We start from the raw sequence: 14683 nt of genomic DNA, 5'->3' as shown, positions 1-14683 counted from the left end.
GATACCGGAGAGCCATTTATACCAGTGGCAGTACATCTGCATATTGCTTCACTGTGACTTTGACTGTCAAGTCAGAAGTTTTTCTTTCTTTCTAATTTTCTTCCTTTATAGTTGCTGGTGTTTGGACCATAGTGTGCGTCTATCTGTCTGTGTCTGTTGTTGTGTTTGCATGCTTCATATTAAGTCAAGACCATTTATTGTGGTTATTACATTCTGCCAATGCTGCATCTTGTCCGCTCTTCCGTTTATGATTTTCATGGACAGGATGTTAAAGCACAACCAGGGTTTGGAGGGTACTGACTTTGAGAACCTAAGGGCTGTATTGCTGATGTTTTACAGGTGATGTTGTACTCTTAGTGTCATCGCTCTGTAATCTCAGATGCACATTAGAATAGCTTATAACTCCTCTTACAGAATAGAGTGGGATGTTTCTTGCAGGAAAAGCACAAACTGATTCAAACTAGCTGTGATTAGTTTAATCCCTATTTCTAGACACATTGAGGTTATTCACTTTTATCTTAAACTTTGAACTTAAGTGCATGAGATAGACATGGAGCATTAATTTCAGAAAGATTTGATACCTAGTGTGCATATTTTTATCTATGCTTTTCTGTTTTTATAATGTTTTCTACCTTTTGTTAGTTTGTGTTATATTTATACCTTCTTTCTATTGATATGTATTTTTGCTTTTTGTCCATAAAAATACATTTTAAATCTTTTTAGTAAACTCACTGTGTCTTGTCTGTGGTATCCACAATGGTTTTGCTCTATAAGTAAGTTTTATTCTGAGATCAGACTCTAATGCTTCTTACAATTCTTGTATCCTGCCTTTAACAGCTGACCAAATATTAGAGTGATGCAGTGGTAAGTGGTGCTGAATCTATACTAATAAAAGGCAAAGCCCTCACTCACTCACTCACTCATTCACTCACTCACTCACTCACTCACTCATCACTAATTCTCCAACTTCCCGTGTAGGTAGAAGGCTGAAATTTGGCAGGCTCATTCCTTACAGCTTACTTACAAAAGTTGGACAGGTTTCATTTCGAAATTCTACGCCTAATGGTCATAACTGGAAGGTATTTTTCTCCATTAACTGTAATGGAGTTGAGCTGGAATGACGTGGGGGGGCGGAGTTTCGTGTGACATCATCACGCCTCCCACGTAATCACGTGAACTGATTGTCAACACAGTGCGTAGAAAACCAGGAAGACCTCCAAAAAGCGCTTAAGAAAACATGCATTTTATAATTGAGAAGGCAGCGAAACAATAAGAAGTGAGCGAGTGACATATACTACCATATTCATGAGTGTTGCCAGCTCGGAAAGAAAGCAAGGTGTAAACCTAAACTTTAAATTAAGTTCATAGACAGGCTACCGCTGGCGTTTCACATACCCACAGGTAATGCGGGATACAAGTTTAATGAGAGGACGCAGGATATAAACGAGTTTTGATCACTTTGTAACTAAGTTAAAATTGTAGGTGAAGGGGTGTGCTTATGCAAATTCCGAGAGACTGTGTTTGTGGGGGATTGACAGTTAAGGCGGGTGGGGGAGTCACGTCATCATCTCCCCTCCCACCTCATTTTGCTCTGAGCTGAGCTTCGCGGCTAACGCTGTCTTCCGAAGCAACTTTGTCAGACTGCCACCAAATACTCTACACACTGAATCCTCCAGGCACTACTTACAAAAGGTCACATTGACAATCGTGTTACGTTATTTTTAAAATCTTTCCTTTTCTTAGCACAAGCACAGCCGAGAAGCTTCGATGCATGTGCTCCATAACGCATTAAAAAATAATGCATTTAATCACACTTTGCATTACAAGCAAAGGGAGCTTTTGTCAATGCATGATTTCCTGGTACACGGATTACATTGATCAGCATCCGATTCATTTTACCCTCGCACCACCTTAGTTTGAGAAGAAGTATGAAAAATATGAGGTTAACACAGAAAAACAGATCACCAATTCAAGCTTTATGAATAATCGATTCGCCATCAATAATTGTTTTGGTAAAGCCATCCTCCTTCCATTATATAATTTTTCCGCCACTAGCCATGATTAAATGAACGGTAAAAAAGTAAGAGCAAAGCGAGGGTGACTTATTTAGGCAGGCATATATATGACAGCAACACTCATGACAATGTCAATCATGTTACGTTATTATTAAAATGTTTCCTTTTCTTTTTCATTACTTCTTTAACACACTACTTCTCCGCTGCGTAGCGGGTATTTTGCTATATATATATATATATGAATGACCTCCAAAGCGCTGAGACTTTTGATATCATGAGCGTGTCTGCAAAACTGGGGTCTCCTGCCCAGCAAAAGTCGAGCAGCCAGCGCGCGCATAGCTGTGCCGCCTTTGAGGCGCTGACTGCGCTTCTGCCTTAAGTCAAAGTGAGCACTTTTAATTTTTTTCATCCTCCCCCTGCGCTATAGCCCAGACAAGTGCAAACACGGGACCCCTTTTCTACACCACGGCAAAATAATATTAAGGCGATTCACACTTTCTTTTGCACGAATACGATTATCAGGTCCTCACCTCGAATTATGAAGACACGCACACAAGTGCAGGACTGACAGTGCCATCACAGCCGATTAATGGCGGGGCGTCTCACCAGTCTACACAAGACTCACGCGACTGTCCCCAAAAGGCGATCATAACGTCAGCGAACACATCTCTCTATACTATATAAAAGAAAAAGGCAACTTTCCTTTCTTTACACCTTTTTCCTTTTATCCCAAACCAAAGCCTTTCTCTCTTAACACTGCAGAGGACACAAAACTAATTTTCTTTAAATGCCGGTAAGGCACATTACCAGAGGCACAAATTTGAACGTTCACATAGAAAATGTAATTTCAATGTACCTGTACTTCTTAAAACATTAATGTTTTACTGTTTAATAACTTATAGACTATAATTTATTATTTTTCCCTTGCACTCAGTGACCAAACCTATACACACACATATAGACACATACAAACATACACACAAGTATATGTATGTGTATATATATACACACACACACATACATACATACATACATATATATATATAATTGTGTGTGTATGTATGTGTGTGTATATATATGTAGATAGGTATGTATGTATATATATATATATATATGTATATGTGTATATGTAGATATGTATATAGATATGTAGATATGAAGATATGTATGTGTATATATGTATATATATATATATATGTATGTATGTATGTATGTATGTATGTATGTATGTATGTATGTGTGTGTGTGTATATATATGACAGCAGCAATCCAAGCTGTGAGAAACACTAAAAAGGAGGCGTGTCAGACGTCGTGGTACATTTTCTGATGCAGCTGCCGAAAACAACTTCGTGACGCTGCCGCCAAATACACAAAACAATTACTTTGACAATCATGTTACATTATTTTTAAAATGTTTCCTTTTCTTTTCATAACTTCTTTAACACATGACATCGCTGAAGCGCTGGTATTTTGCTATATATATATATATCACAGCGACACTCATAACAGTGACAAAACAATTACATTGACAATCATGTTACGTTATTTTCAAAATGTTTCCTTTTCTTTCCCTTTTCTTCTTTAACACACTACTTCTCCGCTGCCAAGCGGGTATATATATATATATAGATAGATAGAGATATATATATATAGATAGATATGAGAACAACATATATATATATATATATATAGATACATAGATATATATATATATATAGATAGATATGAGAACAACACTCATATCAATGACAAAACAATTACATTAACAACCATGTTACGTTATTTTTAAAATTTTTCCTTTTCTTTTTTGTACCTTCTTTAACACACTACTTCTCCGCTGCGAAGCACGGGTATTCTGCTAGTTATCTTAATATACACAGGTCAGGCTGGTCACACACCCAGTTTCTTAAACCATGTTAGGCAACCTTAATTTGATGTAACGTTACATTACCCAACTTCTAGTGTCAGACTTGCCGATTGCAATTGCTGATCTCATTGAAAACCATTGTAGTATTTAAAGAAGAATTGTTTAACTTGCCCATCCACTGACGCTCAATTTAAATTCAGGAATTCATTGAATTTTAAGTAGGTTTAATTAGTTATCAGTTTTGCCTTTGGCAATACTAGTAAATGCTCAAATAATTTGTCAAGTCTTCTACTTTATTTACCTTACCTTACCTTTCTTTGTTGTGGGAGAGGGTCTCTAGCCATTAGATTTATATCAAGGTAACTGTAGTCCTAAGGTGTTGTACCGTGTTAGCCATTATAGATGTAGTGAGAAGTCAAGCAAAATGACACCTTTTATTGGCTAACAAAAAAGGTTACAATTTTCAAGCTTTCGGGGCAACTCAGGCCCCCTTTTCAAGCAAGATGGGCAAAAATGCCTTGTTGATGCCAGAGGTCAGACAAATCCTTTGGGATTTGGTGGAACAGGCAATTCGCATCATGGACGTACAGCCAACAAATCTGCAGAAATCAGTGACTTCTAATAGGCAAGTTATTGTGTCCATCCTAGTTGTCATCCCTTTAATTATAAGTCTTTTGTTTTTGCCTTCAAGAAGTATGTAGAGGGGCTTCTGGAGAGATGTCAGTGCAGCACTGATTTACACCTTTATTACCTAGGCAGATCCTGGTAAAAGGTGGAGTTCAGTTACTTAGCTTGGAATGCAAGTCGCAAAAGGCACAATAGGACCCCTGCATCCCTGTTAAATTTATGTTAACATGCTTGGTGTGCCACTGAAGACTAGAAGAATAAGCAGTACCCAATTTGTCCTACACCATATCATTTAAATGACTGAAAATTGCTGGCTGTGTCACATTTATTAACTGAGTACCAAATTTCCAACACAGTCATCCTCACCCCATTTTGTGACAGCCAAGCTTCCTGATGGAACCAGCACTGAACAAACAGTTAAAAGGTATGACTAGTTCACCCCCAGTCTCTTCCCTTTTTTTCTTAAGTTCTGTCATGTTATTTAAAACAGGAGACACCAGACAAATGAGCTTCTCTTCTGTTTATGAGGTCCAAAACACCCACATTCCTTATACTGTGTTGCTCCACAATTTCAATGAATTTCTGGATGAGTAATCACTGTTTGTTGACTCTTGTGCAAACAAACCTTGTTCCTTTAACTAAATACAAAATCAGACCTGCTTGATTTTATGGGAGTGAGTTGCAGCCTAGTTGGAGTAAGTCTGGACATATAACATTATGGAACAGACTACACGGGAGTGTGCCACCGACCACCCCGACTTACTAAGATTATGTAAATGAAGACAAACTTTTAATCAGTTAAAGCTGTGTAATGTGACATAGGCTTTAGCAGTGAAATACATTTTGCTTATGTAACCTACAAAATATTTTATCATTATCTTCTTCACCTTGTATTTGACCTAATTTCCTTCCATCATAATGCACATCTTTACTTGGTTATTCTCTCTCAGGTTCCACATGTATGATTTTCCTTCTTTTTCCTACTGGCATTATTTATCAGCTCTACACCCTTTCCACCCTTTTATTAAGTCTTCCTTGTCTTCCCCCCTCAATCTGAGAAAACTGCAAATGCTGTTGAAAGCCATTAAGGACTGTGATGTCATTATTCTTGACTGAAACATGGCAAAAACCTAAATTGTTTAAGTCTAGCAATTCAGGCCAGGGTGACGGTCTGGCTAAAATGGTAAGATCTGATTACAGAAATGTAATTATGATAGAAAAAAGCAAACTTTGAGAACTCAAAAAGGACAATTGGATTCTGGTTTTGATCCCATCTGACCCACATCAGTTGGGCTGGTGAAATGGCTGGGTCCTGTGTTAGTGGAGGAATGTATGAGTCCTGTGAACTATAAACTTAGGATTCCAGAACGGTACCATTCCATACAAATCCTGAATGTTAATCTTTTGAAGGAGTGGCACAACCCTACTGAGGTGTTGGCCACAGCAGTCTCTCAGACTAAGGTTGCTATTAGCGATAATGTAACGAACACTCAGAAGCCTGAGATACTATCCTTGATTGGAAAGAACTCTAATGTCTTCTCATCCGTACCTAGCCAGACTGAAATTGCTGAACGCAAGATTGTGACTGAACCTGGTGTTAAGGTACAGCAGCACCCATATCATATTCCAGAAGAAACAAGGGCTGTAATACGCAAGGAGGTGAAGCAGATGCTCCATATGGGTGTGATTCGTAAGAGTAAATGTGACTGGCGCAGTCCCGTTGTTCTAATTCCAAAATTGGATGGCATTTCATTTAGTACAGACTTTCGACGCTTGAGTAAGATTTTAAATTTGATGTGTACCCAATCCCGCACAATGATGACTTACTGGAGAAGCTCGGGCAACCCTTGTGCATTTCCATCCAAGATCTCACGGAGGGTTACTGATAGGTGTCGCCGGACGAATCTAGAGAAGAGTGCATTCACCATCTCAGATGGGTTGTTTGAATTCACCAGACTCTTATTTGGTCTCCATGGTGCACCATTGATGGATGGATTAGATTCTGTGACCCCATTCCACCTATGCTGGAGCATATCTCAATGACATAGTCAGTAATGATTGGCAGTCTCATCTCCACCACCTATACGCGGTGCTTGACAGTTTGAGGATGATTGGGTTGACAAATAACCCTAAGAAGTGTAAATTGGGCATGTCAGAAACATATTATTTGGAGCACTCTATGAGGAACAGTTTGATTAAACCTCAGTTGTACAAGGTAGGTGAAGTGCTTCCGTATCCATGTCTGGAAACGCAGAAACAGGTTCATGCTTTCCTCAGACTTGCTGGTTATTACTGGAAGTTCATTCCTAATTTTGCACATAGAGCCATCCCTCTCAATGACCTGACGAAGGGCAGAAAGAACTGCAGCATTGTCTAAACTGATGATTGTGAAAAGTCCTTATCTGACATAAAGTCTGCTTTGGCTTCTTTCCCAGTTCTGCAGAATTTGGATTTTTCTAAGGAGTTCATTCTATAGTCTGATGCAAGTGCGTTTGGCTTGGGAACTCTACTTTCTCAGAGTTTCAGTGGGGAGGAACATCCCATCATGTTTCTGAGCCTAAACATGCTTCCCAAGGAGCCCAATTACTTGACCATCAAGAAAGAATGTTTGGCAATCAAATGCGCAGCGGAGGTGCTCCACTATGACTTGTGGGGTAGACAGTTTACCCTGGTCATGCCTTGCTCCAGTGGCTCTACATGCATAAGGATATGATTTCTTGGCTCACTAGGTGGTTTATTAGCTTGTAGCCTTTGGATTTTGATGTTTGCCATCGACCTGGTTAAACGAATATCAATACTGACATTCTCTCACATCTGGCCAAGCCCAATTTCGAATGTCACTTTGTAAACAAAGCTGGGGGGTGGGGGTTAGATTTTTGAGACCCTGACAACCCCCCAACTGCACTGTGCACCGACCCTTGGTTAACACAGGCAGGGACTGGTTGTCTACTGTCCATACAACTGCAGGTTAGCAGGATTCCCGCCTAACGCATCTGTCGTTGGCTGGTTGATCGCTAACACGGTTGTGTTTAAACTTTCTGTCTTATCTACAAAGACAGCTATCTGTTCTTTTCATCAGAAGAAGGGAGGTCGTGCAGGGTGAAGTCAATGCCGCTGCATGCTTTCTGTGATTGCTCCCATTTGAATAAATGCTCTGATAATATTCCTGTCTTGACAACAATAAAGCTGCTTTTTTTTCTTTTTTTTGGGACACCTGGACTCCCCTCCTTCTCTCTGGTGTAAGTCTGTAACCCACACATCACAGTATGTTTTTCCAACAATAATCCTATCATTTCTTTCAAGCCTGTCCCACAATTCTTAATTGCCTTCATTCACATGCAGATATTACTATTAGTTTTACAGTCAGATGTCTGTCCATTAATCCATTTTCTAAAATTGCTTATTCAGATACAGAGTTATGGAGCAAGGAATGAATATACTTACATTTAGGTCATAATTTTTAATATTTCAACTTTAATTTTAATTTTGACATGACTGATTTGTTTGATCCTCTCCTAATATCTTTCATTGTTAAACTGTATTTCTTCATTGAAATTAAGCCAGTATCTGCTTCTCATACTACTACTAACCAGACATTTGGTGTGCAAAGGCCCTAGAGTCTGTGCAGCTCAAATATAATGCTTTCTTGCAGTTGTACTTGCTTCACTAAATGTCATGCAGACTCTAAAAGCAAAATCTGGGAATAGTTGCCCTTTGTACACAGAAATGCACATATGTGTCCTGTTAGTACACTATTATGAGTTAAGCTAGCAGCCATTAAAACAAACAGTGCTGAAGGGCTGACTCACCACCAGTCAATAATTTCAAAAGTTTGAGAGTAAAAACAATTTCTGATTCTGGTTTTCACGTTGAGAATTGAGGTTGGCTGCATTTTTAATATGTCTAATGTCTAATATGTCCTAGTAAATTGTTGGTACAACACACTGTAGTGTAATTATCAATAATTAAATATTTCATTAAGTGTGACAGTAGCGCTGATTGAAATGCAGATTTGAATTATTGAGTGGAGTATGTGGAGAAAGGTTTGGCACTCATTAGGGTAAGTAATGAACATGCCCAGGCTTGGCAAAAATCAAAATGTTGAAACAAACAAGAAAAGCGGAAAAGCACACTTTTTGATGTTATGACCTAGTGCTGAGTAAATGCAAGGAGACCACTTAAAAATTAACACTGTTAACTTTAATTAGCTTCATGTCATAGCTGAATATTTTCAACCAAGTGGTAGTAGCATGTGAGAAGTGTGGCCATTACTGACTGAGGCCTGTTATTTTTTAAAACCAATTCAGTCAAACCAAAGCCACTACATAAAGTACAGTACATAAAATGAATGAATCAATCACATTTTCTTGTCGCAGCTATTTATTTAAAGGAGTCATGACAAAGAAGATGACAGCATCTTAATGAAAACAGAAATACTTACAACAATTCAGCCTGCCTTTAAAAATTTATGGATGTTTTAGAACGCAGTTAACGTTTAAAATCTGGTGGATGGCACACTAACTAACAAGTCAGAAAATGTATACACATGGTGTAACGTTGAGGTGTGTTTGAGAACTGTGCAGGCAATATAGCCTTCAGTCAACTGAGTTCAGTAGGTTGGTTTTAGAACTTTATCAGTCCAAGGGCTGTAGTGACCAGGGGCTGAAAATAGACTTTGGCAGGCCCTTTGTCCATCACAAGGAGCACTCTCACTCACACCTGCATTTAAACACCGCCACACACCATTTTCACACTCATTGGCAAGTTGCAAGTGTTAATTAACATCACCTAAATAAATAAATCAAATCTTTTTGTAAAGCCTTCTTGGCTTCGGCATAATAATCTTCATGAAATGGGACTGGAAAGCTATTCAGTTATGACAAATGTTCGGAAGAAACAGAAATGAAAGACAAAGTTTATTGCAGCCACTGACCAATATGGATAATAGGTGAATGTGGCATTCTATTGGTAATTTATAAGATGTCCAGATTTTCAAAGTCCCAGCCTGCGCTACATCTGTAGCATGTATACCCACACATAAAGCACATCTTTGTTTGTTTAATGGCTGCTTTATTTCATCATCTTTAGAGAGGGATGGGAACACGTAGGGGGAATAAATAAAATAAACACATAGGAGCCCAGACCGTGTATGAAGTGTAAACAAATAAATGGCAGTGCTGTCTATTTCTGTCTGCTTCTTTGTTGTCCTCATGATGGAGTTTAAATTTAACTTAAGTTCTTAGTGAAGTTTTCCCCAACAGAGTTTTAACAGCGTTATTATTCATATATTACATGACGTGGGTTATGGGATTTTGGGCCACTTGGAGTTTCTTAAATATATTCTAAATATATTGTGAGGATGCTTGTGTCAGCAGAACCATGTTTTATTAGATTTACAGACTGTTAAAATTGTGGTATTTTAATATTCTTCAGTTATTTATCAGGACCAATATTCTAGAATCATGACTATTGTTTTCACCAGGATGTCTGGTCACCCTTGAAAATTATATTATCAGTGAAGTAGTGAATTAGTATAGACTGCAGATACTGGAACTGTGAGGTTGTTTTGGTGTGAGGTAAATACTGAGTAAATACTTATTTGCACCGTGCACAGTGGCTTACACGTCACGGGCAGTTCTTATAGCTAGATAACGTTTTCTTTAACATGTATTTTATACTTTTATGGATATTAAAATCATTTAACTTACTGTTACATAGCTGAAATAAATGTACCACGCAATATTGTTAGTTTTTCGTCTCCCTTTATTGCCCTCTTCTTCTTCTTTGCACCTCCTCCTCTTCACCTCTCCTCACAGTGACTTTTACCTCTTGACTGATTACATCAATATCCCACATATATCCAATTTTGCAAGAAAAGTTGAAGAATCATCAATAGTAATTAAACATTACAAGAAAAGAGCATACATAGACATGCAGTAACTTTTTTTTCTTCCCTTTTTAAAACAGGGGTAACTCTAATCTGTAATTTTCAACATGAATATAACGAGAATAATTCAACTATCCTATTACCTTGGTCACTTGTTCAATTTTCAAGTGTAGCTTCCAGATGTTGTAAACCTTTATCTCACATAATCTGTTGCCCACACCGGAGCCTGTCGCGATCTTTCTCTCCGTGTATTTGAAGAAACTCAAACAGGTTTAACAGAAGAAATATCATTTGAATATGTTGATGAAGTCAAACTGAAATGCGTTGGAATATCTGATGCAAGGTGGGTGAACTGCATTCCAGGTCTTGCCATCTGACAAAAGTTATGTGGCAGGGCCTTTCTGAGTGATTATCTGGTAAGGCTGACTGAACTTACAGTGATCTTTTTGAAATGGTAAAATTGCTAAAATACTAAAGCTAGAATTCCTCTGGCAGAATTGAAACTGCTGATCCAGTTCTCACAAGTAAATCTGCTTGAACTGGTTAACTGCCAGCAGTTTGCTTGGACATTGTGTACCAGAGACCTTTTCCCCATTGTGCAGTTGCAGTGTCTTCAATGCTAGAGAACAGTAAGGTCAGGCATAGTAACATCTTGCACAGCACAAATCGATGTTGCACCAAGAAATACTTTAGTAAAATGTCCAAATTTATCACTTATCTGCATCTTACTGCTTTTGCTGGACATTTCAGGTTATTAGCAAGATGCATTTGAGACCCACAGCAATAGCATATTTTTTGCTGCTACTGCTGTTTATTTTGCAGTGCTCGGACATTAAATGCACATTCCTGCCTCACTCGCCCTGTATCTTGCGAATCTGTATGTATAGCATTAGCAGATGATTCAGTGTTAGCTGTCATGGCTTTAGCTTCATCCACAGCACATTCAGTTTGCCCAGCAATAGTAATTACTTTTTGTATTGTAAGGGCTGTCTCTAGCAGTTATTGCTCTCAAATGCGAGGTGCATTTGTTTTCTGTATGATTTGGTCTCTGAGCAGGTCATCCACTAGTGCACCAAAATCACAATTAACAATGAACTTGCAATACAATACAGCAACATATTACAAAATGGATTCACCAGGCTTCTGTGCTATTTGGTAAAACTTACTTCTTTCAACCACTTTTTGGAATAAAAAAATCTTTTAGTGCAACAAGGGTAACAGCGAATTAATCATCAGTAACAGCAAGAGTGTAGAAAATACGCTGAGCTTCAGTCTCTAGGCAATGAATCAGCAGTGCGTGTTTACATTTAACCAGCATATCAGTAAGAGATAGGACATAGTTCTCAAACATATTAATCCAGCTACTTGAAAGGAAGATGGTCATGTGTTGAACAGATGCAGTGCATTTCCTTTTAGTGTTTACCAATAATATAGCTTTACAGATTACCAGGAAGAAGTAACATGGTAAAATGTCGCATTTCTATTTAATTTTCATCATATTTTGGATTTTTGGTGTTCAAGCATAGAAGTACTGCTGACTTCTACATTCAAAACACACTCACACAGTTCTTATTATTTAAATGATAATAGAACATTACAAGAAAATGGGATGGTGTTAGTGCAAGCTTTTCTTTAATTTCAAAATTGTTCTAATGCTTTAATGTAATAAAATCAACCTGTGTAATTGTTACATACATAAATTCTTCTCTCCATAATCTCACTGCAACTGTGAGAAAAGTTCTTGTTTCTCTATAGATGGTGAATTCAAACACTGAAAATGGTTGTAGAATACACTCCTTACATAATTACTGTCAGGAAGCCTAGAAGAGCAGGGTACAGAGAAAAGGACAAGCCATTCCCTGAGACATGAAGGGACAGACACCCTGGGTTGCAATCGGGGCCACGGGCATGGGATTTTGGAACTCAAGCCTGTTGGGGTCAGTGGCCACCACAGGGGGTGTCTGGACAATTCCAGAGCCGTGGTCTGCAGCACTTTCGCCACACCCAGGAGTGCTGCCAGAAGAGGTGCTGAATTCCAATGCAGCACTTCCACCACACCTGGAAGTGCTGCCGGAAACTTGATTGAGGAACATCTGGAGTACTTCGGGTGTGGTATTAAAGAGGCTGCCTCACTCCACTCGGGGAGCTGGAGTCGGGTGGAAGAGGACGGAGCTTGTGAGAGAGGAGTGGAGGTGGCAGAAGAAAAGTAAAGGACTGAGTTTGCTGGTGGTTTGTGTATTGGTGTTGTGTGCGCTGAAAAGAAAATAAACGTGTGTGTTTATGGATATCTGGCTGTCTCTGTATCTGTCTGTGTCCGGGCATCTTTCACAATGGTCAGTCAGTGAATGTGGCTTTCAGTTCCAAAAACTGTTCAGATGCAATGGAAGTGTGTGTCATATGGTACACGCTTCAGTGAATTACCTGTAGGTAAGAGCTAAAATCACCACAGCTCTAGGTAAATTGGCATAAGCAGTATCAGCAGGATTTCGGTAGTAAGAATGTCCATTGACAACATGAGTAAAATTTCAAAAATGTCTTAAATATGGTAATTTTAACATTTTTGAGTAAAACAGCTGTTTCAAAAAGGTTCCCTTTAAACTGGAATATAATTTAAACAAACACACACTCCATAATTTAGGACAATTTTATTTCATTATGTTTTAGCTAAGTTCATTTGCTGAACTTAATAGATGTCCTTGTGTATTATTTTTATCATGCTATCAATAGTTCTGCTTTAATTTAAATAACATATCACTGGGGTTGAATTACTATGCTACTCCAAAAGAACCCTATTTAGTTGTATTCTTGTTTCAGGATCCTTATGAAATAATCTGTGATGTTCATTGTACTAAGATATTTCTATTTCCTGTTATACAGGAGGAAATTTGTATATTCTGTTGAAGCAGTAACAAGAACAACTATTTACAGTTTTCTCAATTGTAGCATTTGATTAGCTAACCTTGGCTATGTGATTATGTATCCAACTACATGGAATTAGAGCAGCAAGGGAATGAGAGTTTGACATAGTAAAGCAAGGAGTGAGGAGTTCAGTGGATCACCAAACCTACTCTTTCATTAAATGAATTGAGACACAGTTAAAAAGTGACCACTGTGTACAAGACTACACTCCTAGCCAAATCGAGGGAGTCGCCAGTTATCACTGGGTGCAGTCACACACATTGCTAATTAACCTAAATGTGACCTCTAGACTGTGAACTGTGCAATCATGAAGAGAAGTTCCACATAGAAAAACTGATCCAGAGTCAAATCATTCTGAGGTGGCAATGCCACCCATTGCACCATAAGGGTACACTCAAGGGTGAGTTATAGGGGGTTAAAATGTAAAAATGCAGCTCAAATTTATTTTTCACTTTTTAAACTCTAAGATAATTAATTCTACTGATATTTCTTTTTAGGTGCTGGAAAGTGAAGAACAAGCAGAAAGCGACATGTGAAGCTGTTCACTTAGAGCGTTAAGTTATTCTAGAAAAGTTCTGCAGAACTGGAAAATCTACATTTTTCCCCACCTGAGTTTTGTTCTAAAATAACTCACCAGTTTATTCTAATTAAGACATTGAAAATCGTAATCTGTTTCTCTGTCTAATGCAATCACTATGAATACAATACATGTTTGTCTGTTCAGGGACAGCCAGCTTTTTTTCTTTTCCCTGCATTTACCTGTTTCACATTGTTAAGAAAAAATGGATTATTTCTTGTATTGTAATGGTGAGGGAAAAGTAGTGTTCATTCTGTAAGAGGGTTAAATGCAAGTATGTATAATTATCCATGTCCCAAATTAGAAGAATATCTAGAGCAAAGGTCACTTGGCATGGGGGTAAAGAGCTACAGAGTGGGAAAGGAGATCAGTACATCAGAGAGAAAAAGAAATATCAGGACATGAGGGAGAGGCTAATTTGGTGCTGTAGTGAAACAGAACTGTCATTGTTGCAACTTAACTAGTCAGTTAGGAAATGGGCCAGTATTTAGCAAGACCCAGTGGGACAGAAAAGCAATGTTTTGTTGAGATTGTTTTGCTTTTTGGTGTTGTTCATATACACAGCCCTCCCCTGTTTATTTGGTGTAATATACCTATTTTTTCCCACCAATGAATGGATGATTCGTTCAAATTTGGCTCCTACTTTAACCCATTATTGCCATAATAGGCTCTGGTCCTTGTGACCCTGAACTAGCCTAAGCAGGTTTTGTATTTGTTATTAAATAACAGGGGTACCCAGTACTTCCAGTGATGGAATCAAGTACAAGTGATGCCACTAAATAAATTCCCCA

At 38.3% G+C, this 14683-nt stretch overlaps 1 protein-coding gene across 1 annotated transcript in view; it reads left to right on the top strand.

The window, feature by feature from the left end:
• LOC120527530 (solute carrier family 22 member 5-like) overlaps positions 1-14007 on the top strand; it is a 114257-nt gene extending 100250 nt beyond the window's left edge. Inside the window, exon 10 of the mRNA XM_039751038.1 lies at positions 13813-14007. Within this exon, the coding sequence (XP_039606972.1) occupies positions 13813-13873 (61 nt within the window). The 3' untranslated portion in view covers positions 13874-14007. The remainder of the gene's footprint in view (positions 1-13812) is intronic.
• Positions 14008-14683: the final 676 nt, after the last annotated feature.

Source organism: Polypterus senegalus, chromosome 4 (genome assembly GCF_016835505.1).
Source record: "Polypterus senegalus isolate Bchr_013 chromosome 4, ASM1683550v1, whole genome shotgun sequence".
NCBI lineage: Eukaryota > Metazoa > Chordata > Cladistia > Polypteriformes > Polypteridae > Polypterus > Polypterus senegalus.
The sequence above is the reverse complement of the archived record's forward strand: the minus strand, read 5'-3'. Positions and strand labels throughout refer to the sequence as shown.